The following is a 27,233-nucleotide window of genomic DNA, read 5'->3' on the forward strand; positions in this document are numbered from 1 at the left end:
ATTGTACAGGCAATCACAGCTACTGTGAGTTCATGAGTACCTAAGTTCTGCATGTCCATAAGAACACTGTTTTACCACTGGTATAGCTAAAGTCTGGTCCTTACAATTTTTCTGCCCTCTCTTCCATTATGTTTCCTGAGACTTCGGGGGGAAAGAGTATGATGAAGGTAGTCCATTTATGGATGAGCACACCAGAAGCTTTGTTCTTTGTATTTTGACCAGTTGTGAATTTCTGTGTTAACCACTAGCCACTGTACAAAGATGCATCTCTGATAAAGCCCAAGAGTTGCACTTATACTAATCTCCAGGTGTTATGATACATATTTAGATGAAATTTTAATATTGTGTCCATTTAGCAAATAATGTTAGTGGGTTCACTCATGGGGCCTGTGAACACATCCTCTTTTGACTCTTGATCAGATTTATAGTACAAGGCATGCTTTTCCTGTTTTGGAGTGGGCCTTAAGTAAAATCAGGAAGTAGTTGGTTACCCCATTGCATTCATCCCACTATTGTTCCCATCAACATATATTATAGCTGAGAAGGTTGACATCTGCATAAAATGGTTGATTTTTGTCTCCTTGTAGACTATATACTACTTTGAACATAGTGAGGAATCTTCCAGGCCAGCACCAGCTGGATTTCTCAAAATCTTATGAGCAAAGTTTATGGTGGCTTTAGCAATAAGGTCTTACCTTCAAGTTCTGGTGGGTAACTATAAATGATGACAATATCCTATATAACTTTGGTGGATCTCTGTGTTAACTCTGACCAACAACTGGAAGGGCTATATCCCATATCTTGTACTGGTATTTTTAAAAAAACATGCCTACTTTGAAAGGATCATTACTCTTTCTGCAGGGTAATTCCAGTTTAACTCTTTCACATGTATCATTAAAATGGAAGAGTTGGGGGATGGAAGGACAACTGGGTGGGGTTCAGAAGCCCTACAAAGCAACTATCAAGGCTTGTGGATCTGGACACAGAGGAGCCTGCGCAAACTGATGCATCAACCAAGGACATTGTGAACAAGGAAACTAGACCCCCAGTGCAGATGTAGCTGATGGACAGCTCATGCTCCATATGGGGAGGGTAGGGGAGAGTGGAGACTGCCTCTGATATGAACTCTGGTGCCTGTGACTTGATCATTGACTTTTGGTGGAGAGGCCCCATGGGAACACAGAGGAAGAGGATGCAGGCTATACAGATGAGACCTGATAGGCTGCGATCAGAAGGTGGGAGATGAGGACTGCCCACTTTGTCAAAGGTCTAAGAGAGAGGAATAGGGCAGAAGAGGGAGGGAGGGTGGGAACCAGAGGATAAGACCAAGGAGATAACAATTGGGATGTAATGTGAATAGATTGTAATAAAAAAATATAAAAGGAATGAAATTTATCCCAGCTACACACACACACACACACACACAAAGAAAATAAGAATGGCAACGCATCCTCTTCAGCATTACAAGAATTAAATAAAATAATAACAAAAGAAAAAATATATTGGGTAAAACAGATTGTATCTTTATATATATATATATATATTTCATTCATTCATATCACATCTCAATTGTTATCCCATCCCTTGTATCCTCCCATTCCTCCCTCCCTCCCATTTTCACCCTATTCCCCTTCCCTATGACTGTGACTGAGGGGGACTTCCTCCCCCTGTATATGCTCATAGGGTATCAGGTCTCTTCTTGGTAGCCTGCTATCTTTCCTCTGAGTGCCACCAGGTCTCCCCATCCAGGGGACATGGTCAAATATGGGGCACCAGAGTTCATCTTTAAAAACAAATAAATACTTGAAAAATTTAATAGAGGAAAGGGCTACCGCTCAGCTCAGAGATATAGTAATTGCCTGTTAAGCACAAGTTCCAGCAAAGCTGCACCATCTGCCAAATCAGGAAAGGTTTGGGAGTATTATTCTCACCTTGAGGCAGAATGTAAGAAGGAATTAGAGGACAACACAAGAACAACATAGGAGGTCCAGATCGTTGATTCAAGTGAAACGACAAAAATACTTGAATTTAGAGGAAGCATAAATAACTTCTGTAGAAAAGGTACATGTCAGTGAAAAGTAATTTAGCATAAATGGAGAGTAGGAGAGATAAGGAAAGATATAAGAACAATACAGAAGAAGATTCCAAAGTAGAGCTTGTCAAATTTTAATGTGACTGAATAGAGGAATCTTCAAATACAAGCACTGAGTGAGTCTGAAGTGAGACACTTTTACAGGATTCCAAGTGGTGCCTATGTTGCATCATTATTCACTTGTCAATACTTGAGAAGTGATGATAATAGTTGTGAAGGCAAAGGGGGGAATTAAACTGACACCATGATTATGAGTTTGGATAATTTGGATAGTGCTAATAGCCAAATATATGAAACCCGAAAGTACCTGGTCTGTGAGGGCAGATGTTTAGTTTGTACAAGCATAATTTTGTTTGATGTGCTAGATTGATATATCTTTCTATAGAATACTATGTGATGTAGTAGCGGGGAGGGAAGAAATACAAAAGGAGGAAAGAGAATTGGTTTTTTTTTTTTTTTCATTTTAAGCAGGAAGGATTTATGCCTTAGGAGAGAAAGCTTAATTTGACCTCATTTCATTCCATCTTTATATTTTTCAGCCATAAACTCTATCTCTATACTAAACAGTTTAAAAACACACATGGTCCCTGTCCTTTGCACTCACCTGACATAAAATTAACAGCCCATTAAGAAACACACCTGCAGTGACTTTGTTCAGAGGCCAATGCCTTGAAGCTTTTAACTCCCTAAAATACCTACATTATTGCTTTTTGTGTTAAGGCCAAGAGTAATAACTATTTTAAGAGTGTTCACTGTTAACTGTTAATAATAGATTTCAAATGCAATTTTGAATGTAATTATGTATTACAGGACACATAATTTGTGGAATTGACATTTGTAATAAAATACACTCTTTGAGATAATAAATGACCAACAGAGTACTGTATTTTTCACAGAAAGTTTCTTTTCTTCTTTGTAAGACAGAGCAATTTGGTTCCCAAAGGGTTGATTATAAATTTAACTCTTAAGGTTTTAGAATCAATACATATCTTCAGTGTGCAGTAGATTAGTAGACCATATTTATGTGGACATTTTTGCTCTCAACTTGATATTCACTTTATCCAACAGCTATCCTCATCAGAAGCTTTTATCACTTCTTAAAATGCACCATTTGGTCATGAAAATAATATTATAAATATAAAACAATTCAAAATGTTTTAGGCCACCAACACAATTTTTAGGTACCATGAATAGTCTTTAATTAATAAATGCACTCATTTTTATAACTGTGCAAAACCAGTTGAGGAACGTTAACCTTTATATGAAAATCTTACCTAATATTATATCTTCTCTTTCTGTACCATAGAGCATCATGCATCATGTAATAATGCTACTTTCATATTATTTATTAAACCAAAAGAGGCTCATAAAGTTCTATTGTTGGAGTTTTCTGGTTATTAGCATCATTGTACATCTAGAGTACATATAAAAGCAATTTTCCTTTTGAGAGGTTAAAGTTAAGATAAGGTAAGTGAACAGAGATAAAGATACACAAATAAACTAGTAGGTCATAATTTAAATAAAAGTGACAAAATTATCGATCTGTGGTGTTTTGGTATTAGAGAAATTCTCACAATTTACAGATAGGAAATTTCCCAACCTCTAACATTTTAGTGTTTCATGTATCAGAAAGAGAAGTATTTTCCTATTGGCAATTTATACCATTAAATAACCTCCATCTTATTATATTTCAAAATTGGTTACGGATTGCAATCCAGTGATTATGAGATCATTTACTATTTTGTTTTTTAATGGTGTAACTCAAAACAGGGGAAAACTACAGAATAATTCTATAACAAAACAACTCAAACTATGGTTTTTGTGAAAAACATACTTGATTAACAAAAGCAAATTGAACAACACTGAACAAATTTAACACTGATTTTGATCCTATACAAATTTCAAGCAACAAAAGGATAAACTATGCTTTTTTTTAATGCTCGTGTTTTAATGATCAGATCATTTAATCACCTTTTTTTTTTTTCAGAAGTACACCAAAAAGCTAAAGAAGGGCATGCTCTTTAGTAACAGAATGCTTTTCCTTATACATGTGGGAAATTAAATGCAGAGAGCCATGAATCATATCATACTGTGCAGTACTGTAGTTATCACAGTCTTGCCAATATCCACCAATTTAGTTTGAGCTAAATAATCTCTTTGTAGGCTGCAATACAGGCATCAACTGCTGAGCAAGAAAAGCCAAAGGCAGATAAGCTATGTTGAAGGATGGTACACTAAGGGAAAGTAGCTTGTTAAACAAGAAAAGGTCAAGCTACTTCAAAGGGAAAAAGAATAAAAAAGAAAGAAAGAAAAAAGAGGGCATGAAATTTATGATGGATATGATTTGCAGTGACCGTGTCACTTAAACCAGGGTTTTAAATACCTTGACTCATACTTGAACACTTACAATATGAGTATTATGAAAATTATTCTTATAAATGCAGAGTAATAACTATATTTTTGGCATATGCATGTGTAGTGGATGTAAACATGTTTTTGTTTTGATTCCTAAGTGTGGGGTGTGAAAAAGACTTGTGTGAGGGTGTGCAATGTTTGTCTACTGGAAACAGATGTGTGAGAGAACACATGATATTTGTCCAGCAGAAGAGGAATTGCCTTTTGTGGGGACATGGTCTTTGACAGCTGAGTCTATAAAGGTCTACTTCTCCTGTTTCCATTAATCTCTTTTCTCTCCTATCTAGGGTAGATGGGTTGGAAGAGAGGTATAGATACTATAGAACCCCAAATGAAGTAGGTTTGAAAAAAATTCAAAGCCTATATGTATTTTTATTACTCAATATACCATGATATATTTTAATTCTATTATGATTCAATATATGAAAATCAAAACTCAATCAGACATTGGTACAAGATCAGACATGTGTTCACTAAAAACTTTCGTATAAAAATGACTAGGTTAAATAATACTGTCTTTGTACTAAGAGAAATATGAACATTTTTAAAGGCACATAAGAATTTCCTGAAAATTATCTCAGCTTTGTATTCCAAGGCAAAGAACCACATAATAAGAACATATTTATTCTTCATTTCACCCTATCGCTTATTCAATGTCTTGAAATGAGCTTAGTTGGTCATATTCTGTGTGAGATGGTTTAAGTATCATGTTTATGGTATTTCAAATATAATATTAATTTCACATTAGTAGTTGTTTGTAAAATTTGGAACATTAATTCTTAGAGAAAAATAAGGAGGTAAAAATCCATCATTATTTTCCACAATATAAAACTATAAAGATATTAAATAGAATAGCCAAAATATGCCATTCCTATCCACATAGCTTTGTTCAATTTTTCTTACATGACCTGTTGAAATAGAATATTATTAAATCATATTCTTGTTTTTTGAAATTCTGGATACTGATCCTAGAGACCTACACATGCAAGGTAAGCATCCTAAGACTGAGTCCCACTCCACTCCTAACTTTTAAGTCATCAAAACAGGTTGTCCTGATTCTCTATTAAACATATTTTTGCATACATTATGTATATCCAAAACAGGTAGGAGAAAGAAGTAGAGAAATGAACCTCACACATAGTAAGCATTGTAAATGGCGGATGAAAAAGCATATCAATTGGTTATCCAATACCAAATGATCAGCTCTGAAAACACACATACTAACATTAAACAGATTGAGCAAGTTATATTTGGAAATATATGTATATACATATATGCATATAATAACAATTAATGAAAAAAGGCCATGAATTTGAAATAGAGAAAGAAGGGGTGCATGGGAGAGTTTGGAGAAAGAAATGAGAAGGGGAAAATGGTATAGTTATAGTTTAAAAAATAAAAGAAATAGTAATGGGAAATTTCTTGTTAATGATAGTCCATTTTAACCTTTCATTCCAAGGTTTGAAGAAAGAAATACTTGAACCTATCTAAACACTTAGACATTCAAGAAATCAAAGTGAATACTTTGTTTGTAAATAAAAACCTCTTTGTCTTTATATGTGATACTAGATCGCTGGGTTTTAAATCCATTAATTAATTTTACACTTGCCAAATATATTACTGTGTATGTATAAAAGATTAGGTTTCTAATACCTTATATATTAAAGTATATAGTTTTTCTCTACATATGTATATAGTCTATATTAAAATGGTACTGCTAAAACTTCTTCTTTTAATTGAAGGAGTTAGTTTCATGGTATTTGGTTATGTAGTTGTTTGTTAATAATGTATAAAATAAAACATAATTCTTTTGAAAATTGTTTCTTAATTTTTTGCAAATATTTACATTTTGTTTTTCTTTTATAGTGCTGGGAGGTTCTATATGAGGACTGGAGAAGAAAAGTAATAAGCATCTTTACTCAGTTTATAATCCTGCAAAAATGCCAAAATCATGACTTGACTGGCCATATAACCTAACTCGTGTAACAGTGGCATGAATATTATGGGATGAAGCATCATTTTCCCATTTGATGAAACTTATGCTTTGTATCCTTACTTAGTCCCGAAACCCACAGCTGGCTAGCTCATAGGTCTTAGAAGAGAACAAAATACTATTATTTTTCTAAATTGATGCAGTAATAAATGACCTCCTAAGTTCTTATCTTTATGCCCATAGATTACACACAAGTTTGTTTTTGTAATAGATAGAAATAAACGCAAACCCCCAAAACAGGTCAAACTGTAGAGAATATCAGAGTATGGAGTACTCCACTCTTTATATAACATCTATATCACATGTTACCCTCAAGGCTTGGGAATTATTGGTGAAGGGAGGTTGGTGGAAATATAAATGCCATAGGTAGTGAAAATTTTCATCAAGTCCATATTTTCTGGACACAATGGGGTCTTTGCATACATGACCTCACTGTAGCTGTGACTGTATGCACAAGACCTATATTACCATCAAGAGGGCCAAAATCTTAGCATGAATGCAGGAAGGATGGATGATATACCATCCCCAAGAAACTATTTAAAAATTTCTGCCTGCTAGAAGAAAGTCAGTTTTCTTCAGGGATATGTCCCCTGAAAAGCTACCCATGCCCCAGTAGATTGGTCTTACACCCATGCACATACAGGCACCACTAAGTAGACTTACTGGGTTTAGCAAAAGAGTTCATGAAGTCATGATGTCCAAGTGGTGGATGGGTTAAGGGAGATATTGGAGAAGAAGGAATGGGAAGTACCCTTAATCAAAGCATATTATATACATATTCACAATTCTCAAAAAACATTTTTAAAATGTACGTTAATATTTATAGCAGAATTATTCATAGTGTCCAAAATGAAAATCTAAAAAAAAGTCTCTCAAATATTAAATGTATGAACAAAATCTGGTATATCTATTTGATGGAATATTATTTGTCCATATTAAAAAACACCTATGCTATGCATGACCTTTATGAAGCATGAAAATAATTCAGTGAGAGTGCTTGCACTCAAAGGGTTACATATAATATAATTCTATTTGTAGAAAATTATATTTGTGAATATATGAAGACTACAATATATTAGAAATTACTGAGATTAATGGACACTTGTTATATAAGGGTTCTGCACAATATTTATATTTTTTACAATGTTAAAAATGTTCAAGTACTAAGTAATAGCAATGGCAAACAACTCTAAATGTTCTAAAACTCACTGAATTGTGAATTTAAAGTGAGTGAATTATATGGTATGTAAATTACAGGTCAACATAATTGTTACAGTAATATGGTTAAGAGGTATAATTTGCAGGGCGTATTTGCACATATATACCAAACTATGATGTAATGTATTAATAATTTTTATGTGTTTCTCTGTGGTTTGTTGGTCATTTGATACCTAGAAGAAGAACTACTTACTCTTTTTTCAATACTTTTACAAAGTATGAATAGGAGGGAAGTACCCAGAAGGACACTTATTTTCTAAATTTTATATGTAATGTTACATGTAATACTGCTATGTAGAAGTATAAGGTATCAAAAATCATATCATTCTGGACTTTGATATGGTGGCAGGAGTTCACTCTAGTTTCCTATCAACCTTAAAATTTGTTTGTGGAAGGCAAAACTCTAAGAACACTTACATCTTTCTAAATTCTTGATGTCTGCTAACTGGACATTTAATAACAATTAGATGATTATATTTATTACATAGTTGAGAGTAATGAGGCAGTTTTATATCTTCTAATACCTGGCCTCCAGACAGAGAGGCAGCTTTCACAGGCATTGATTTTCATTGGTTGTCATGTTGCTATAACCTTTGATATGTACAATTTAGGAACCCAGAAGAAATTCAATAATATGAAATCAACATTTTTCACAGACAAAACTCATTTCACAGGATAGCAATAATAAGACTAATAAAAATAAATGATATCATTTATTGAACATTTATAGAGCCTTCTTTATTGAGTTCCCATTTCTTATTTTTTACAAATACATCATGTCTCTTCCTTACTAGTACAGCATACAATTTGATACACTAGTTTATCCCTGAAGCTTCTCCCTCCTCTTCTCATGTGCTGCCTTTAGGACTTTAGTCTCTTCACAATCTCTTTTCTTACTGGCATCTTCAATCTCTCTCTCTCTCTATTGGCTACTTATTCTTTGTCTTCAAAGTACAAATCTTTCTCCTGTGAAAACAATAACTCACATGGATTTTCATCCACTTATATAATTTTTTCATTTTCTTGCCAAACTGTCTCCATCCAGTATCACTACTGCTTCATTCCATATGTATCATGTAGACTTATAGCATATGCATTTTCCTACTTCCTGTTTCAGACTCTGAAATACATGCTCCTAAAGTTGAATCATCTTGTTTTCCAAGGTCTAGCTCAGACCACTGAAAAAGAGTTACCCTTTCACAATTTTTTTTTATTTTAAGCCTTTAAATATTTAATCATCTTACTTCTATTTCTATATAACAGTTGGCTGCATGCTATTTTGCATTGCAGGTACGTGTACGCATGTTTCTTTCAGAGCTCATATTTAATCACACTCCTTAAGGGCAACAACTGTGTTTTCTGCTTCATTTGTTAAAGTCTCTACAGTACTTAGCACTGTTAAATATAAACTTAATTGACATAACATTTAAAATAAAAGGTTTCTGTGTTTCTGAATACTAAGATTTTCATTTTAGTTGCCTTCCAATTATGTTAGTGGAGGACTGATGTGGTCATGTGCAATTTCTCTGTCAGCCCAATATTTTCATTTTTTCCCTTCTCCCAGGCCTAAGTAAGGAAAATGGTACCCATTTGTGAATATGATCAATTCCAGTAGGATATATAACAAAAACAGGAAAAATAAAGTCAGAGGACTAAAGGAAGATAGATGGTTCAAGAAAGATAAAGAAGTAAGCACAAATGCCTATTATTGGAAATACAGAGGCAAAACAAGTATATGGGATTGTTTCCTATGCAGTTATTATTTTACACAGTGGAAGTACATACATATGGACCTTTTAAAAATATTTTTTTTTATTTTTAAAGTTAGGATGTACTTACATCATTTCCTTCCATTCTTCTCTCCAATCACTATGTGCCTACCTCTCACTCAAATTCAAGGTCTCTATTTCTTTCATTAGTGTTCAATTTATGTGTGTAACACACACACACATGTATTCCTAAATATATTCATACAACCTACTCAGTCCATATTATGTTACATATGTATATTATTCATTATTTCAGGGTTGATCTGTACTATCAGAGATCATAGCAGAAGGGGGAGATGGACTTCCTTGGGAAGCCAGAGGAACAGAAAGCTTGTTGTGAGAATTCATCTTCTAGGAATATTAGAGAATCTACAGTCTCATCAGCATGGTTGCCTAAACAAGGATGACACCAATATACATCATAACATGCAATGGGGAAATATCATGGGGCTTAATTCTTGAAAAGAACTACAGGGAACTAGGGAATGGTGAGGGTAGGAGAAAGTCTTTTCCAAGGAAAAGCCCCCAACTTGGTTTTTCAATACCATATGGTCAAGTTTGTGTTTTAATTCAGAAATTGCAAAACTTCAGTTTGAAAGGGAAATTTGAAATAAATTTAAAGTTAGAATAAATGTTGAGTTTATGAAACTTCTGGTAAATGGTTTATATTTCTATGGAAACAATGAAAGATGAAATACAGATACAAATGGATGATCAGTAGAGTCAGATATGGACATGGGTAATGAATACTACAGTGAGCTGGTTTCTCTGAAAGCCTACGAAGTTATCAAGCTAGTATAGGACAATTCACTCACTTTGAATGCACTACCCTGGAGTGCTAACTATGCTATTCTATACTGGCTCACTTAGTACCTTTGTTGAATACTGAGCTCAAGGGCCCATAAGACAGACTTATTTATTATGTTATCACAGGAAAGGAGCATGTTGGTTGAAAACAAGATAATAATTAAACCGAATGAGAATCACATCAAACATATATGACCAAGAACATTTAACATAAATTTTTTATGTAATAAGTATGCCTTTTAGGATAGAGAACCCATTTTATAAATCTGCTTTAGAAGTCAGGTCTCTGCTATGCTTTAGAAAAGCTTTTGTTAAAACTGAAATATATTGATAAAGTGATTTAATGTCATTGAAAACAAGCTGCAGCACTCTAGCTGGGCCCTCTGAAACCTTGTGTTGGAGAAACATCTATATATCATTATAGGTAGCATTTACTGTAATTTGACATCAATCTTTAACAATAATAATGTTAAACTCCCAACAATGTTTTCCTTTGTTAGTCTGTTACTACTATTTTATTCATGTGGTTTATTGTGCCTATATGAATTATTCCCAATTTTACCACAGTGTCCTAGGTTCTGGTATCCTTTAAATAAAAAACATTACAACATTGGGTTTACTCAAAGTGCATTTTAATGTCCATATTTCCTATGAACCAATACTGAATAGCACTGTGGAACTATGTTACATCGGAATGGACAGTGATCTTCTGTGTGCTAGTGGTAGAGTCCTTTCCTTTGGTGCCGCAGAGTGAGTTTTTTTCAGATAATTTCTTTTTCATTTTTGAAAATAGATTCTTCTCTCATACAATACATGCCAACTACAGTTTCCCCTCCTTCCACTCCTCCCAGCTCCTCTTCATCTACCTTCTTCCCCAGATTCACTCCCTCTCAGTTTCCTCTTCAGAAAGGAGCAGGATGTAATAAAAATAAATTAATAAAATATATTTTTAAAAAAGAAAGGAGCAAGAATCCAAGAGATGACAGACAGCCAAACAAGACAAAAAAGATACAATAAGACAAGGGAAAAAAACTTTCCTGTTGAGGCTGGACAAGACAAAGTAATAGGAGAAAAAGAGTCCCCAAGAGAAAGCAAAAGAGTCAGAGATACACAGGCTCCAACTATTAGGAGTCCCACACAAACACCAAGCTAACAGCTGTACCGTACACAGAAACCGTGGTGCAGATGTTTAAAGGCCCCGTGTGTGCTGCTTCAGTTTCTGTGAGCCTATACAAGCTCCAATAGTTGATTTAGTGGGCCATGTTCTCTTAGCGTATGCCATCCCCTTTATTCTTACAATCTTTCCTCCCTTTCTTATGTGGGGCTTCCTGAGCTCTGCGAGGAGGGACCTAATGGAGAGCTCCAATTTAGACTATCTGTCCGTATAATGTCTGGCTGTGGGTCAGTTCCCCTGTTCCTATCTACTGCCAAAGGAAGCATCTCTGATGACGTTTAAGTACTGATTGTGTCCATGAAATAAACATTTGTGAAACCTTAAATAAATTTAGAGGTTAACATTCCATTCAAGGTTCATACTTAACAGTATATGTATATATTTCTTTACTGTATCTATGACTCAGGGAAGACAAAGCAAAGAAAAATAGTTTACCCTCTCCCCCTTTGTCTTTTCTTCCACTTGCCACTCTTTGCTATAGTCCTCAACGAAAGGCATTTCAAAAGGTACATCTTGCGCTGTTCTTAATTTTACATTTCATAAAGGTGGTGTGTGTACGTGTGTGTGTTTGTGGTGTAGTAAATGTGCTCATCAAATGGAGAAGTTTGGGATGAAATTTTACATTTTCAAAGTCTTCCTATGCAAGGGGTACATATTTGGATTGTATGTACAAAGGTATGTAATCAACATATCGATTACTTAAATAATTCGCCTGGAGAAAGCAATTTCCCTAAACATAAAAGAAAGAAGAGGCTCAATGTACATTGAGATAAGAATAAGAAAAAACTGGACCCCTAACCCAGTTCTGTCCATGGCTTATGACTATTATGCAAGGCAAGTTACTTAACCTTTTTTGTTTTCATTTTTAACTCTAACACAGAGGTAACAATAGCTGCACAGCATAAAACTCTTATGTATATAAAATGCATTAAGGTATTTTAAGATCACAAATGCTCTTTAAGTGCAGGCTGCTATTGTTACACACATGTCAAAAAATCTAAAGTTAGAAGGTGAAAAACTAGGAATCAATTATTTCAATTGAACAGAAGTGTCAGCAAATACCTAAGTGGAAAACTTTACAAACATACTTTTCAACCATATTCAACAACGTATCCCTTTTGCAAAGGTAAGTCCATTGTAATTTGGGTTGGATAATTATTATCCCTTAACTAGAGATTTGAATTGATGGTCTCTAAACATGCAGTTGGAAGCAATGTTAGACATGAGATAGGCCTAATATGCACCTCTATGTTTATCAAAGCCTTAATAGCTGTTAAGAGAAAAAGAAAAGGGAACAAGAAATTGGCAGGGATGTATTCCCCTCCCTTATTGATCTACAGACTTATGGTTTCTAAGTCTATATTTCCATGAATGATTTGTGACTAATATTTATTTTGCATAAGGATTTCCCCCTGGACTCTTAAAGGGGCTAAAAGAAAACTCTCCATTTTCAAATAAGAAGCTGATCCCAGAGAAGTGAAGCTATAGTTGCTATCTGGTCTTGGCTAAAGCATCTTCAGGACAAGCTATAAATTGTGTCATATCAATCAATGGAGTGTTGCTTACATGGTCATATATTCAGCAGAAACTGACTAGAAAGCATCATTTTTCCCTTCAGTGTTGCAAAGATGGATCTTGTGGGATGAATTTCAAAGAAATGCCACTCGCCCCCCAAGGCCAGTATTTTCCAAAGTGGTAAAAATACTATAGCTGTCTTTAGTATATTTTGGTTCTTTTTCCTTGCCACTTTTCTTTGTTCCAGGTGTTCTATTTTAACATTCAACTTGGAAGAAGTCATTGTTGAACTTCTCAATAAATTTTAGCGTTAGTCAGAGGGTTGCTAAAAATATTAGGTCTTGATCCTGATGCTAGAGAAATAATAGTTAAGAAATAATATATCCAGCATTTTAGCATTTTGGGAAATTGCTTACTATAAGCACAAACACACACACACACACACACACACACACACACACACACACACACACACACGCACTGAACACATACAACACACCCTTTATTACACAGCATGTGATACAAAGCCCTCTGTTAATTCCTTCTCATAAGATTTACCTATGAAAATAACAGGAGGATGTTTTCCTTTAAGAACCATGGCCTTAGTCTTAACTACATCCTATATTATTATCCTTAGGTCTCACTTTACATCAAAGAATATTTTCTTGGCAGACCACTACTGAAATCCACACATGGTTAACATGCAGAGAACAAATGACAATCGGGTGCCTGCTACCAACTGATACATCTACACCACAACCCACTCACCTATGCTCAGGGAATATTACAGATGAGGGTGTAGAAAGATTATAAGAGCCAGAGGATCAAGAAATCTGCTGTGAGATTGTGCTTTCTAGGTATGACAGGGAGGAGGCTATATTTATAAGTTCTCAACTAAATGACTGATTAAACAAACCTCAACAATATCAACACTATTTACCAGTCCAACTTAGATGGGGGGGAATCTCAACGGACCCATCATCAGATAAGGAGCCACAAGAAACTAAAAACCAAGGATGAGTTACCTGATTGGTTGTCTAATACCAAATGGTTAACTCTACAAACATACATGCAGGTACTCATGCTATTATATTCTTATGTAGATTCATTTATAGGTATATATAACAACAATGGTTAAAATAAGAGAAGGCTCTGAATTTAGGAGGGAGTTAGCTTGGTAAGCATGGATATTGTATAAATGGGTAGAATGAGGGGGGCAAACGATGTAATTATATACAAAAGTAAAAATTTGCCTGCAAGTCTCTTAGCCACCTGGGACCAGGCCTTTCCCCTATTGTCTTATTGTGGAAAGGGCATATATAAGGTGTTTTCTTGTTCATTGTTCATGAACAAATAGCTAAGATGAAAAAATTTTTTGTTTCAGTTGAAAGAAGTTTGACATGGATGCAAGCATTCCCTATACTGTCAATCAACTGAGCCTTCCCTTGGCTGCAAATCAATTTCTACCTGCAAATCATCCCACCTGTGACTTCTCCACTTCCTATAATAGTCTAAGGCAAAAACTTCCCTGTGGCATTAGCTTGAATATAATCCATTTCTTTGCTTGTAGTGTTTTTGTCTTTGAAACGGTCATGCTGAGGTCTTCAGCAATTTAGATGTTTATTTTGTGTTATGTTGTTACAATGAAAGACAAGACAAATATAAAATATGGAACCAAATACCAGTACCAGTTCTCTTTTGTGATCTTGACCTTTAACATTCTCATTTTTTTCCAACTTTAAGTAGGAATGTTGGATTAAGATTTAAAAACTATATATTGTAGTCATTACTATATATTGTATAAGCTACACATTGTAGTTTTCTTTATTGAGGATACATGACTGAGGTACGAATGTAAGCATTTTATTTGCTCTTATTTCCTCTGTTCTGCTTAAACTAGTTGTTTCATAATGTTTCTAGTTAAATGGTAACTATTAAGTCTACTTTGTAAGGTTTTAGTGTAATTAGTATCTGTTCAAATAAAAAGTTTTCAGTTGTAGGTGTGCCTACTAGAACAATCGCAACTTAGCTATTTGGTAGATAAGCTGGTAGATTCTAACATGTTTCTGAGAAATTCTATAAATTCTAGCATATTAAAAACTTTACTTCACTAAATGTTGATAAGAAGTTCTCTGTTTTCTTGCATTTAATTTACCAAGTGTTAAACGTTCATCTCTTCGTGAGAAACAGGCAAATATCATAACTGGGGAATGGAGTCTATTGGAATTTGACTTGAAAGCTACTATTTTGTTTTTCAATGACCTTTTCCCATGGTGTTAATTAAAAATAATAGGTGATGAATTGGAAGTACATGGAACACAAATGTTAAGGAAATAAAACATTATTTCCCAAGAAGAAAAATCTATACTCAAGGTATTTTCTCATTTTTGAACTAATAAATATTACAGCCATGTTAAACATTTTCTATAGATAGTGATATACATACATTTTACTCATCATTTCACTTAGTCTTATAAAACCGTATGAGAGGCTCTATTCACTGTCAATGTTGTACTTAATTCAAGTTTTAGTTACTTGAGTTTAGAGAACCAACACATGATACAGAGCTGTGTCTGACTATAGGGCCCAGGTTCTTAACTTCAATCCCTTGCTGGGTGGAGTCTTTCAGAGGACCTCTATGGTAGGCTAGTATACCAAGAAAAACTTTCGATCACCATAGATGGGACATACAAAATTAATACAAGCTTCTTGAACTGCATTCTTAGAGGACTCATTTGATCATTTGAAATATCCTTAAACTGCATTATTTCCTCTGTGTCGTTCTGTTTCATATATACATAGCATTTTTAAAAAGAGCTATATTATTGCTTACTAAGTATAACAATATACAGTAAAAATCAAATATAACAGAACCATGACATGCAGTTATAGTTAAGGTTTGTGTAAAATAACTTGGTAAACATGGCATCAGACTACCTGACTCCTGAGATTTATTGTTATATACATAGATTAAGTTATTTTGCATCTATATACAAAATTCTATACCCATGAATTAAGAATAACCTATTTGTGAGTGACAGTTAAGGCCTTAAGTCGAGGAGTAGATTCAATAACCTACTCTTTGTTCTATTATCCGTATATATTTCTATATCCCCCTTTCTTTCTTTTCTGCTCCTATCTCCTTACCTACAAAGAAAGATAAAGGAAAAGAGAGACATCCTTGTGTCCAACCTAGTTTTTCCTCTGTATAAGACCAATAATAACTTATAACCAATTTCTGATGAAAATAAGCATCTGTAGCACAAGAAAGAAAACAGAAACCTACCCAACCCCCTTTAGGGGAAATGGGGCATCATTTTCTTAAGGATTCTTCAGGCTGATTTGGGGCAAATAATACATTTGTAGATTAAGGTATCTCTTAACCTTCATCAGTAGATAATGATTAACACTGAGATCTGCAACTGGTCAAGGTGCAGAGAATATGAAATTCCAGAATGTTCAGCACTAAATGACACATTTATATTATATTGCCTCCTCTAAGGCTCAGGGATGAATGTAGAATGGGGCACAGAAAGAGTTTAAGAACCAGAAGCAGCAGATAACTACATGATATCAGCTCACAACAGTTGTGACAGCACGCACAAGACCAGAACAAGTTCCAGCTAGACTAAATCCCGACATGGAAGGGAAAGTGGGCATTAGTCCCATGTAGCTGAGCAGCTATTGGTAAATGACACCTGCTGAGAGAGAAATTTCTTTAGAATGTAGCCTCAGATAAATTGAGCATGTGCCAGTGGAAGGCCACACACACCCAGAAATATTGGGCAGCACTAATTGGATTTTTATGGATGTTAACATTAAAAAGGACAGAAAGTTGAATGAGTAGGGAAGGGGGTCAATCCAAGAGGAGCTGGGGGAGTGGTGAACATGATCAAAACACATGTCCAACATTCTCAAAGAACTATTTAAAAATTCATAATCACTTTTCTCTCATATTTAAATGAATTTTAAGTTAGCATACAAATAATGGATTTTGTTATGTTTGCATGTGTGTGTGTGTGTGTGTGTGTGTGTGTGTGTGTGTGCATGTGAGAAAGAGATAGATCTTTGCTCTAATTTATCTTCTTCTCCTTCATTTCTGTTTTTATGGTATATGGATACATAATCATATTTCTTTTAAACTAATATTTTTAGTAATTTTAAAATTTTTCATATATTTTGATTCTTCTCCATAGTCCTCTAATATCCATCCTCCATACCTTCATCTTCCTACAAATGCAACTTTGCATTTCTTTTTCTTTTCATTCAGTCTACTGTGAATTGCCCTATTACCTTTTGGGAGTGGGGCCAGCCCTGGAATGTGTGATTGACTTAAAAGGGTCACATATAATGGGGTTTCATAATAAATTATTAAATTGAAATAGTTTTACATTTTCACTGGATTCATTTCAAGGGGATTTTTGCAGCAACTTTCTGTGTCAAAGTTACCCAATAAGATGCTGTAAAACAAAGTTAAGAGAATAGGCTCTGGATCAGTCAAGTAGTTTTTGGCTTTTTGATCATGACTGAATCACTTAATGTCTCTGTGCTTTTATTTCTCCTTGAAAATGGGAAGCATAACGTTGGATTCATGAAATCCATGTCAGGCATCTGGAATAATCTTGAACATAGAATTATTTAATGCTTTAGACTGCATCTTCAGCCTACTTTCTGGGAATGAATTATGAGACATTTGAAGTTCAGTGAAAAAGTGAATCTAATCTTATGACAACCATGTGATCATCTTTTGCTGTCCTGCATTTTGCATTTTCTTTAAACAGGTATTTCTGATTTTCATCATGAATGAAAAGAAAGTCCCTAAAACAATAATATCAGATGGTGGCTTTTATGTCTTCAGATGTGAAGGGATTAAATAAGAAGAAAGAAGAAAGGAAAAGTAGATAAAAGAGATGGTGAAGAAAAGTCTGAGCTTAGTCTGGTCCTTTTTTTGTCCACTTCTGACCCTTTTCCTTCAGCCCTACCCCTTTATAGCAGTAACAGTCAAACTTCTGGGAAAGGTCAGTCTTGGCTAGAATTAAATATTCTGAAATGAGATGCAAATCAAAGTGCATTGTGAATTGGAACAAAAGTCTTATCTTTTCTGAAACTCAAGAGTTTATTTTTGATGAAGCATGAGGCAATCAAAGTTATCTTTCCAAAAGCAGACAAAAAACAACCCTATGAGAATATATAGGGGGACGTAATCCCCCTCAGGAACAGTCATAGGGGAGGGGAATAATGGGAAAATGGGGGCGGGGGAGGAATGGGAGGATACAAGGGATGGGATAAACATTGAGATGTAACAAGAATAAATTAATAAAAAAAAATATCATAAAAAAAAAAAACACCCCAAGAGCATAAACATGCACCCAGAGCAATGAAACAGAATGTGGAGACTACTCATTCAAACACGCTAAAAACAAACTGATTCTCTATTTAGAACTATGATGCAAAACGATACTTATCACTTCCATAAAAATGTAAGCTTCTTAAGGGTAATGCTTGTTCCATTAATTTATTTATTCGTTTAATTTTTATCTTACAAAAATAGAGGATAGAGCCAGGCATGGTGGCGCACACCATTAATCCCAGTATTGGGGAGACAGAGGCCGTCAGATCTCTGTGACTTCAAGCCTGATCTACAAAAAGAGTGCCAGGAAACCTTGTCTTGAAAACAAACAAACAGTTTTGTTCTCAATTTCTACTATAAAAGCTGACATACTAAGGTTTTACATAGCACAAGTGCCTCTGTACTTAAGCTATTTCAAGAGATGTCATAACACAAAGTCTAGTTATTTTTTTCCTTTAAAATTTTTAAAATTTTTATTTTTACATATATGTTATATTATTGCACATATATATAATAAGCTACCTACAGCAAGAAGAACCATGAAACAATCAGGATTTATATAATTTTATTTGCTTTTAAGACTAAAATCACTGATTGTGAATTTAGTAGTACTAGTATTATAGCATTTATTGTAAATATGTCTCCTAGTTCATGCTCATTTTGGTTAATTTATACAATTCAGTACTCAAAGCAATTTTCTTTCAACAGGAAGAAGTCATGTTTCCCAACTAGAAAATAAGTCATGTGTTTTTCCATTTTATTATAAACGTTCACCTTTACATGAGGCAGAAACTGTCTTTACTTATTATAAACACAAGAATTTTCTATACACCCTTTGTAAAATGTTATATATAAATAAATATTGTGCTAGGACATAAGGGAACTTAATCAAAATCCCATGTTGCTTCAGGGTAGTTATATGTGAAATGAAATTTTTATTGTACTGAAAGTTCTATTCTATAAATATTTATTTATTTTCAAAATTGGCCACATATTTGAAAAGTTTAATTTCTTTATACTCATAAGCACTGGAGAAAAAAAGAAAGTTTGCTTTTTATAGGACTAACAATGAACTTATTCTGTTCATTTAGGGTAGTTCTTTCAAGTGACAATGCAATGTGATGGGAAGTGAAGCCATCCCAGATATGATCCTAATAACTTAATTAAGAAAAATTATAAAGAATCCATCAATCATGTTGGTTACTGTACCTTTTTTCTCTGATTTGTCAGAAACTTTTCCTCCAATGGGAGAGTAAGTAGTATCCATGGACTCGGTCCCTGTGTTCCCATTGCTAATTCCATTAGCATAGATCTGTCCAACTGGTTGCAACTGCCACGTCAGGCCAAACAAGTGTACTGCTGCAGGAAAACAAGCATATATTAACTTATTCTGGCTCACTTAGAAGGCTGTAAACCAGCTATCCTTTTGTACCTGAAGGTTTCATAACCAGTGGTCTTTTAAGTAAGCCGATGGATTAGGAGTTTTATATCTATACCAATAGATATAGTGATTTTCTCATGTAGCTTGTGCTAAAACATTGAAATGAAAGTTATGCGATAGATGGTTTTAGAAATTGAAGGATCAATTAACTAATTACAATGGTATTGCTCTCAGCTCCTCAGGGCTGTGATCTCATCTGTTTCCATTTTCCTTACTCACGTAACTCTAGGTTCCATACAGAAACCACTGCAGAATAATGTGGATAGAAAGATACCAACACAAGAGACCTTCCCTATGACTCTGAGGCAATCCAATTTGACAAATGTTAACTGACTGCTTATTACTCATAAGCCCTTTATAACTGCTACAGGCATTAAAATCTAGATATACGCTAGGGTGGGATTTGGTGGCATTACAAATGTAAGAAAGCCATAATAGTATGTAGAATAATTGACATAATGTAGATTTAATTTTCTATCAGAAGACTAAGAAATATTTGGTATTATCATTATGTGAGAATATGATCACACATCTATTTTAAATGACGGTATTAAAATATAATAAGTTCTGTGCAAGGTAATGTGACATTATTAATGAAAGCAAAACCAGACATGAACTTAGCAAAAGCCTTAAATTTTTGACTTGTCCTTTGATTCAATAACTTAGCTTCTAAGACTGTCTATGATAGTATCTGAAAATAATATTCAAAATTTATAATCTATATAAATATCCATCAATTGATATGTAACTTGGTGATGTATTGTTAAAACAAAACTATGTAGTTACTAAAATCATATTGAAGATGTCATACAACTACCTGAGAGATATTCATGAAATATCAAATGAAAGTACCAGGCTTCCTAAAAGTTTGAATTATATAATCTGAATTGTGTAAATGTGTGTGATGTGAATGTATGTACTAATATCTAGAGCAAGAATGTGTTGGAAGCAATGTATTAATGGTTTGGGAGCTTAGGAAGGATTTTAATTTTCTTTTTTATGATATCTATATTTGCTCTTTTAAAATAAATGTACTAAAAATAAGCCAAATTTGGCTAGATTGGTGAATTATTATTTTATAGAGGAATTAACATGAATGATAGACTTTTATATTTTGTAGTACTTTGAAGCATGACGGAGATAGGCAAGGATTAGAGGAGGGCTGAACAAAGTATTATTTTGTAATGTACAAAACAAATATATGTGTTTGAAGCAAAGGATGTTGTTTGGATTTACTGGAGTTGAGCTATGGTAGGTAATTGATGGTGAAGTCACAATGGTAGAATTAAGATTATATTTTAGAAAACTATGGGTTCCATACTTAGATATTTGAATTTAATTAAGTAACAGAAAAAATATTTTCTAAGCACACAGTATGGTAAATTTTCTTTATGGATTTAAATTAGATAACAAATGGGATTATTGAGTGCTTATAGGCAAGTTAATGGTATCAGAATATATTTTGTAGAAAAATAAACCTAATAACAGTGTAAAACAAATGAATTGGAAACATAAAATATGTATCACGGAAACAAATTGGAGTGGATTTTCAATAATGTAGGTGAAAAATAGTTTCTAAATTAAGGTGGTATCATAAGAGCCTCGCAATTTTTTGCAGTGAGAAATCAATAGAGGTTCCTTAAGAAATTGCATATTTAGCAACAACACTTGTACTTAAGGCTCAGGGAACATTGTGGAACAGGGGGCAGAAAGAACTTAAGGGCCACAGGATGAGGAGTTTGCTGTGAGATTGTCACCTGGTAATATCATGCATGTATATAGGCATAGTAAGAAATCATTGACAAATAGATGTACTTTTTCTCCATTGAATTAATTGAAGGTTAATTCAAGAAGTGGATATGATTTAGAGGCACAATAATTGAAAGCATGATGGATCCACTAAAATGTTTAGGGGATTCTTTACTTAGTTCACAAGTGGCTGGAGTTGGATCTGCATTTTATTGGTGACTAGTTGAACAGATGGTTTGAGATGGGATGAGAGGAATGAAATGAATTCATCCCCAGAAATACAGGCTTCCAGGGACTGATGTAGCATCCAGATAATAATGCTTACTACAACATGTTTGAAGTTAGAAAAGAATATTACATCTAAAATAAGATTGTAAAAACATGTATGCACAGAGTCAGCAGTTGCAGTTATAAGAGTGAATAAAGTCACCGAAGAGAGAGACTGTTAGACTAGTGCCCTGGGCAGAATCTGGATATAGCTTATTTTCTGTTTTCCCAAACACTACCAAGATGCAAAATAAGAAATGAATCTGTCCATAAGCCATCTCATATTTTTCTTCACGATATTAGGGAAACTGTCAGGACTTAATTTGTACCTCTCTCACTCATATATGTCATAAGAGTGGTTGTGAAAACAGAGATATTAGCCAGAGCACTTATTTAACAACCATTCATGTACTTTTAGTTGGAGCTAAAGAGATTTCTAACATCTTATTTCTAATTTATCTTTAAAACTTTTAAGCAGTTAATTGGTTTCTCCCTTTTCTTTAGATCAAATCCAGTGCTGCTTGATGATTTTTCTCTTCCAATTAATGGAAACAATTGAAACCAAAGGATAATGGTTTTGAGACATATATGGCATATTAATAAAACTGTATTATTTGTCATTGATGAGATTTCCTGTCCAATGAACATGAAGTCCAGTTAGTAATATTGTCTCAGTTCAAGGTATTTAGCTATTTATTACTATCTTAGAAGGTTTGGTATATTCTAGCTCCCCAAATAATTTTAATATTATTGATATTACAAATCATATTGAAACACATTTCATTTCCTTGGTTCAATTATTTTTGTGAAATTAGATTGACCATTTATAACAGAAGGCATAATGAGTGTCATTTTGAAGACCAAGAGAGCTATTTTATGTACTTTATTTAAGTTCAACCAGTTTCCTGAGGGCATGTGAAAATGAGAAAAAATAAATGTGTAGAGACAGTCATTTTAAAATATGTAAGGGGAAGATTTATCTTTCACTGTCAGAAGAAATAGGCTGCTTCAAACCAATCAAGGCAGATACACAGGTAAGGGCACATTAGTAGAACACTCTGTGACAGCAATGAAGCTTTATAATTTTTTAAGAATATTATATATTGCTTAGGGAGCAAACTGTTTAGAATGAATATTTGTGTGAATATACAATGAAAGTTAATTACTTGCTATAGATCAAGGGTACCAAGGCTAGGTGACTGACTTTTTCCTCTTCCAAATTGAATTTCCATATTATTAATTTGGAAAGAAATAGGAACAGCGAATTTACATGCAGAAAGTCGATGGTCACTAAAGAACTCTGGAATTTTATTAGAAACAAGCATAGTTTGTCCATGCTAAGGCAATCAATAAAAGTATAAAGTATGTTGATTTGTGATATATATATATACCAATATGCCATTAGTAACATTTGGTAGTAGTTTACATGTAGTAATTATGTTTGATTAAAAATATTTTCAAAAATATGTGCCAAACACACTGGGAATGTTGAGGATATAGGCAGAAAATGGACAGAACTAGAAATTATTAAGTTATGTAATTTACACTCAAGACCAAAAAATGTGATATAATGCGAAATATAAAGTAAAAATTTTATGGAAACAAAAAAGCACAAATGAGATATTTTTAAGAAGTCACAAGATCTACAAGGAAAAAATATAGGGAAAGGTATGGATAGTTAATATTGTCAATATTACAGAATCTAGAATCCCCTAAGTGACAAGGCTCTGATAATGACTGTGAGGAATTACCTTCTAAATAAGCATCTGAGTGTACTTGAAAGGATTCTCTAGATTCAGTTAATTGAGATAAGAAGACCCAGTTTAACTGTGGCTGACATCATTACAAGGGTTAGAGTCCTGTGCTGCATTTAAAAACAGAAAAGCTGAGAACTAATATCCATTTTCTTTTGCTTCCTCACTGCAGATCCGATGTGACTAGCTGGCCTCCTGCTTCTGCTACCATACATTCTCTGTTAAGATGGACTATGCTATCTAACAGAGCCATCCTTTTCTGCCTTACCTTGGTTTTGCTAGTTTATTTTATCATAGCATCAGGAAGAGCAACTAATACAGGGAAGTCAGTAAAGGCCTTTCAGAGGAAGCGACATTTGAATAATTAGAATAAATGATACAAAGGTATCATGATTATCTAAAGCAGTGTTTCTCCACCTGTGTGTCACAATCCCTTTGGGATCACATATCACATGTGCTGCTACATTCATAGCTGTAGCAAATTACAGTTATGAAGTGGCAACAAAATAATTGTATAGTTGGTGTTCACCACAACATGAGGAACTGTATTAAAGGGTCTCAGCATTAGGAAGGTGGAGAACCATTTATCTAGAGCAAACCCTTTCAGATAGAGAAAGTATAGATACAAAAATCTCTGAAGGATTACATGGAATGTGAGAGGAGCATTAAATTGCTCAGTATGAGGCAAATCAGGAAGAGTGGTAGAAAAATTCATGCACATAATTACTGGTCCCATCATCCTACTATCTCAGTGGTCTAACCCACTTTACAGCTGGTCATCAATAAAGAAGAACTGAATGAAAACTGATGAACTTTAGATTTCATGAGTAGTGCTCCAAATGAGTTAAAGTAGACATAAATATAATACTTGATTCAAAGCAAGATTAAAGTTGTCAGTCCTAATGATGTACACACAAATGTACATACTCAGTGAGGAGGCAGACTCCACCAAGCTTTCTGTGGGTGCTAGTTACGACGTATTTTACTGAAATCCACTGACTAGACAGAGGGTGTATGCCAATTCAGATCATGCTAGAGTAATGTCTTTTCAGCAGATTAAGAATGACAGTTCCTAATGGTCCTTTAACAAATGTTCCCTGCTGCTCAGCACTATACAATTTGTAATTATTAGACTTCTTTTATCGAATTGTAAAGAGCTATGCCCTGAAATCACAAGCTCATTACAAAGTTAAGGTAACAATTGGAATATCATGCACCTTCCTGTTGCCAAACGCAGTCCAGTGGACAGCACAGGTGTAAGCGCTCCACGTTGCATCTCATTGCTAAGTCTAAAATATTCCTGCAATCTTGAGTCTCAAAGGGGCTGCCTCCATAAGCAGAAATTCTTCTTACCTTGCATATATATCTTTGCAATGTCTGTTAGGATGTTGGACTTTGTTTCCCTTAAGTGAGCTTGGTGGTATCAAGTAACATAACCAATAACACTCCCTCATTCTACTCCCTTTCCAGAGACACACATTCATTTACAATGATCAGACTATAGGAATATTTTAGAGATAGATGTGAGAAATACAAGTTGGAAAAGTTAGGCCTGTGCTGTCCATTAGGATAACCACTTGCCACATGAATTACTGAGCACTTAAAGCCTAGTAAGGGTCAAAGACAACATGAAAAAGGAAATGTAAAATGCCACATTAATAATTTTATATCACAGTTACACATTGAAAGAATATTTTGGGTATATTTGCTCCAATTGTAATTTTATTAAATTAATTTTAGTTTTTTTATTTTTATGTTTTAAATATAGTCACCATAAAATCCTAAATCACATATAGAGTTCACATTATATTTCTTTTGAACAGTGATAACCTCTACTATCTTTCAGCAATAGGTACATACATGTAGCCCCTGGGAGGCACCCAAAGACAACAGCATAGCCTATATTGCTTTGGGAGTCTCTTGGACTCCCATATCTAACAACTCAAAGGGAGATTTTTTTCAGCCCCAGTGTTATGGCTTTTAGTTTATAGCTCTTAACTGAGAATTGTCAGCCAAAATGGCATAACTTCATATAAACTATTTATGCACATGTATAAAAGACACTTTTATGTATTATGTGCAATTTTATACTGATTTTTAAGTCTATAAGAACTAGAACCAAAATAGCTATTTGTGTGAAAGAGTGATGTACTCATATTTCAGAATCATTTGTAAGCTCAACTTAAGGATCATTATATAAAATTATACATTATATAATAATTACATATATATACATATATAATATGCACTATATGTATAATAGGCTTGTTGTTTGCCATCTCATAACTTTGTGGATTAGTTTGTGATATATACATGTTTGTGTGTGGTAACTATATGCATGTATGTGCATTGTGTAAGGGGGTATACTCTACAATGTGCATAAAAACAGCAACCAAAGGAGGACATCAGGTATCCTGTTCTATCAGTCTTGCCCTATTACCATGAGGCAGAATCTCCCACAGATCTAGAGTTTGCTAGTTTTGGTCCAGGCTGGCTGGCTAATATGCCTCAGCAATACTTCCATTTTCATTCCCAAATATCCTGCATTAGTGTTATAGGCATTATGGCAATGTTAAGCTTTTTGTGTGGGGGGGTCATATTTAAAGTTTTTCCTTTCTTTCTTTTTTAGCAAAGAATTTTTAATTTTAATTTTAATTTTTTATAATTTAATCAATCTATTCAGATTATACCTCATTTGTTATCCCACCACTTGTATCCTCCCATTCCTCCCTCCCTCCTGCTTTCACCCTATTCCTCTCCCCTAGGTCTATGACCAAGGAGGACCTCCTCCCCCACTATATGGTCATAAGCTATCAAGTCTCATCTTGGTAGCCTGCTATCTTTCCTCTGAGTGCCACCAGGTTTCCCCATCCAGGGAACGTGGTCAAATATGGGGCACCAGAGTTCATGTCTGAGTCAATCCCCACTCTCCACACAACTGTGGAGAATGTCTTTTCCATTGGCTGGATCTGGGTAAGGGTTCAAGGTTTACTGCTTGTACTGTCCTTGGTTGGTGAAATTTACATCTCAATTGTAGCTCCCCCCTCCTATCCTCCTGTTCCACCAACCCTCACTCATCCCCCCCTCCCTGGTCCTCAGAAAGGGGGCCTCTCCTCCCCTAACATCTGACCTCAGCCTATTCAGACTCAGAAGGATACACATGGTATATAATCCCTTATAAGCAGATGTTAGCCACATAATACAGGATAACCACACTACAATACACAGAACTAAAGAAGTTAAATAACAAGTAGGATCCTATGGAAGGTGATTAATTCTCATTCCGAAGGGCAAATAGAATAGACACTGGAAGCAGTTGAAGAGAAGGAACAGGATGGAGCCTACCATAGAGGTTCTCTGAAAGATTCCACCCAGCAGGGGATCCAAGCAAATGTTCAGCTTTCTAATGTGGAAACTTGGAATCCCATCTAAGGTTCTCTTACTTGTTCAATAAGTATTATTACCTTTAGATCCATCTCCACAGTCAACTTTTATGCTTTTATATTAGTTAAAAATATATTTGAAATTCTTGAAAAAAAGAAATGTCAAGTCATAAAAGGGATTTATATTTTGGAATTTATATTGGAAGAGGCCAAAGACAGAAGACAATTGAATGCAATATGAAATCCTAGATAGGACTTTGAAATAGGAAGGGTGACTGTGGAAAACTGGAAATGTTAAACTCCAAA

General features: G+C 34.4%; 1 protein-coding gene across 3 annotated transcripts in view; it reads right to left on the minus strand.

Moving 5' to 3' along the window:
• Positions 1–27,233, minus strand: part of Tenm1 (teneurin transmembrane protein 1) — an 873,613-nt gene that overhangs the window by 276,212 nt on the left and 570,168 nt on the right. For all 3 annotated transcript variants that reach the window (XM_051141408.1, XM_051141407.1, XM_051141405.1), the window contains one exon: positions 19,543–19,692. In XM_051141408.1, the coding sequence (XP_050997365.1) occupies positions 19,543–19,692 (150 nt within the window). The remainder of the gene's footprint in view (positions 1–19,542; positions 19,693–27,233) is intronic.

The sequence above is a fragment of the Acomys russatus genome, chromosome X, assembly GCF_903995435.1.
Source record: "Acomys russatus chromosome X, mAcoRus1.1, whole genome shotgun sequence".
Taxonomy (NCBI): domain Eukaryota; kingdom Metazoa; phylum Chordata; class Mammalia; order Rodentia; family Muridae; genus Acomys; species Acomys russatus.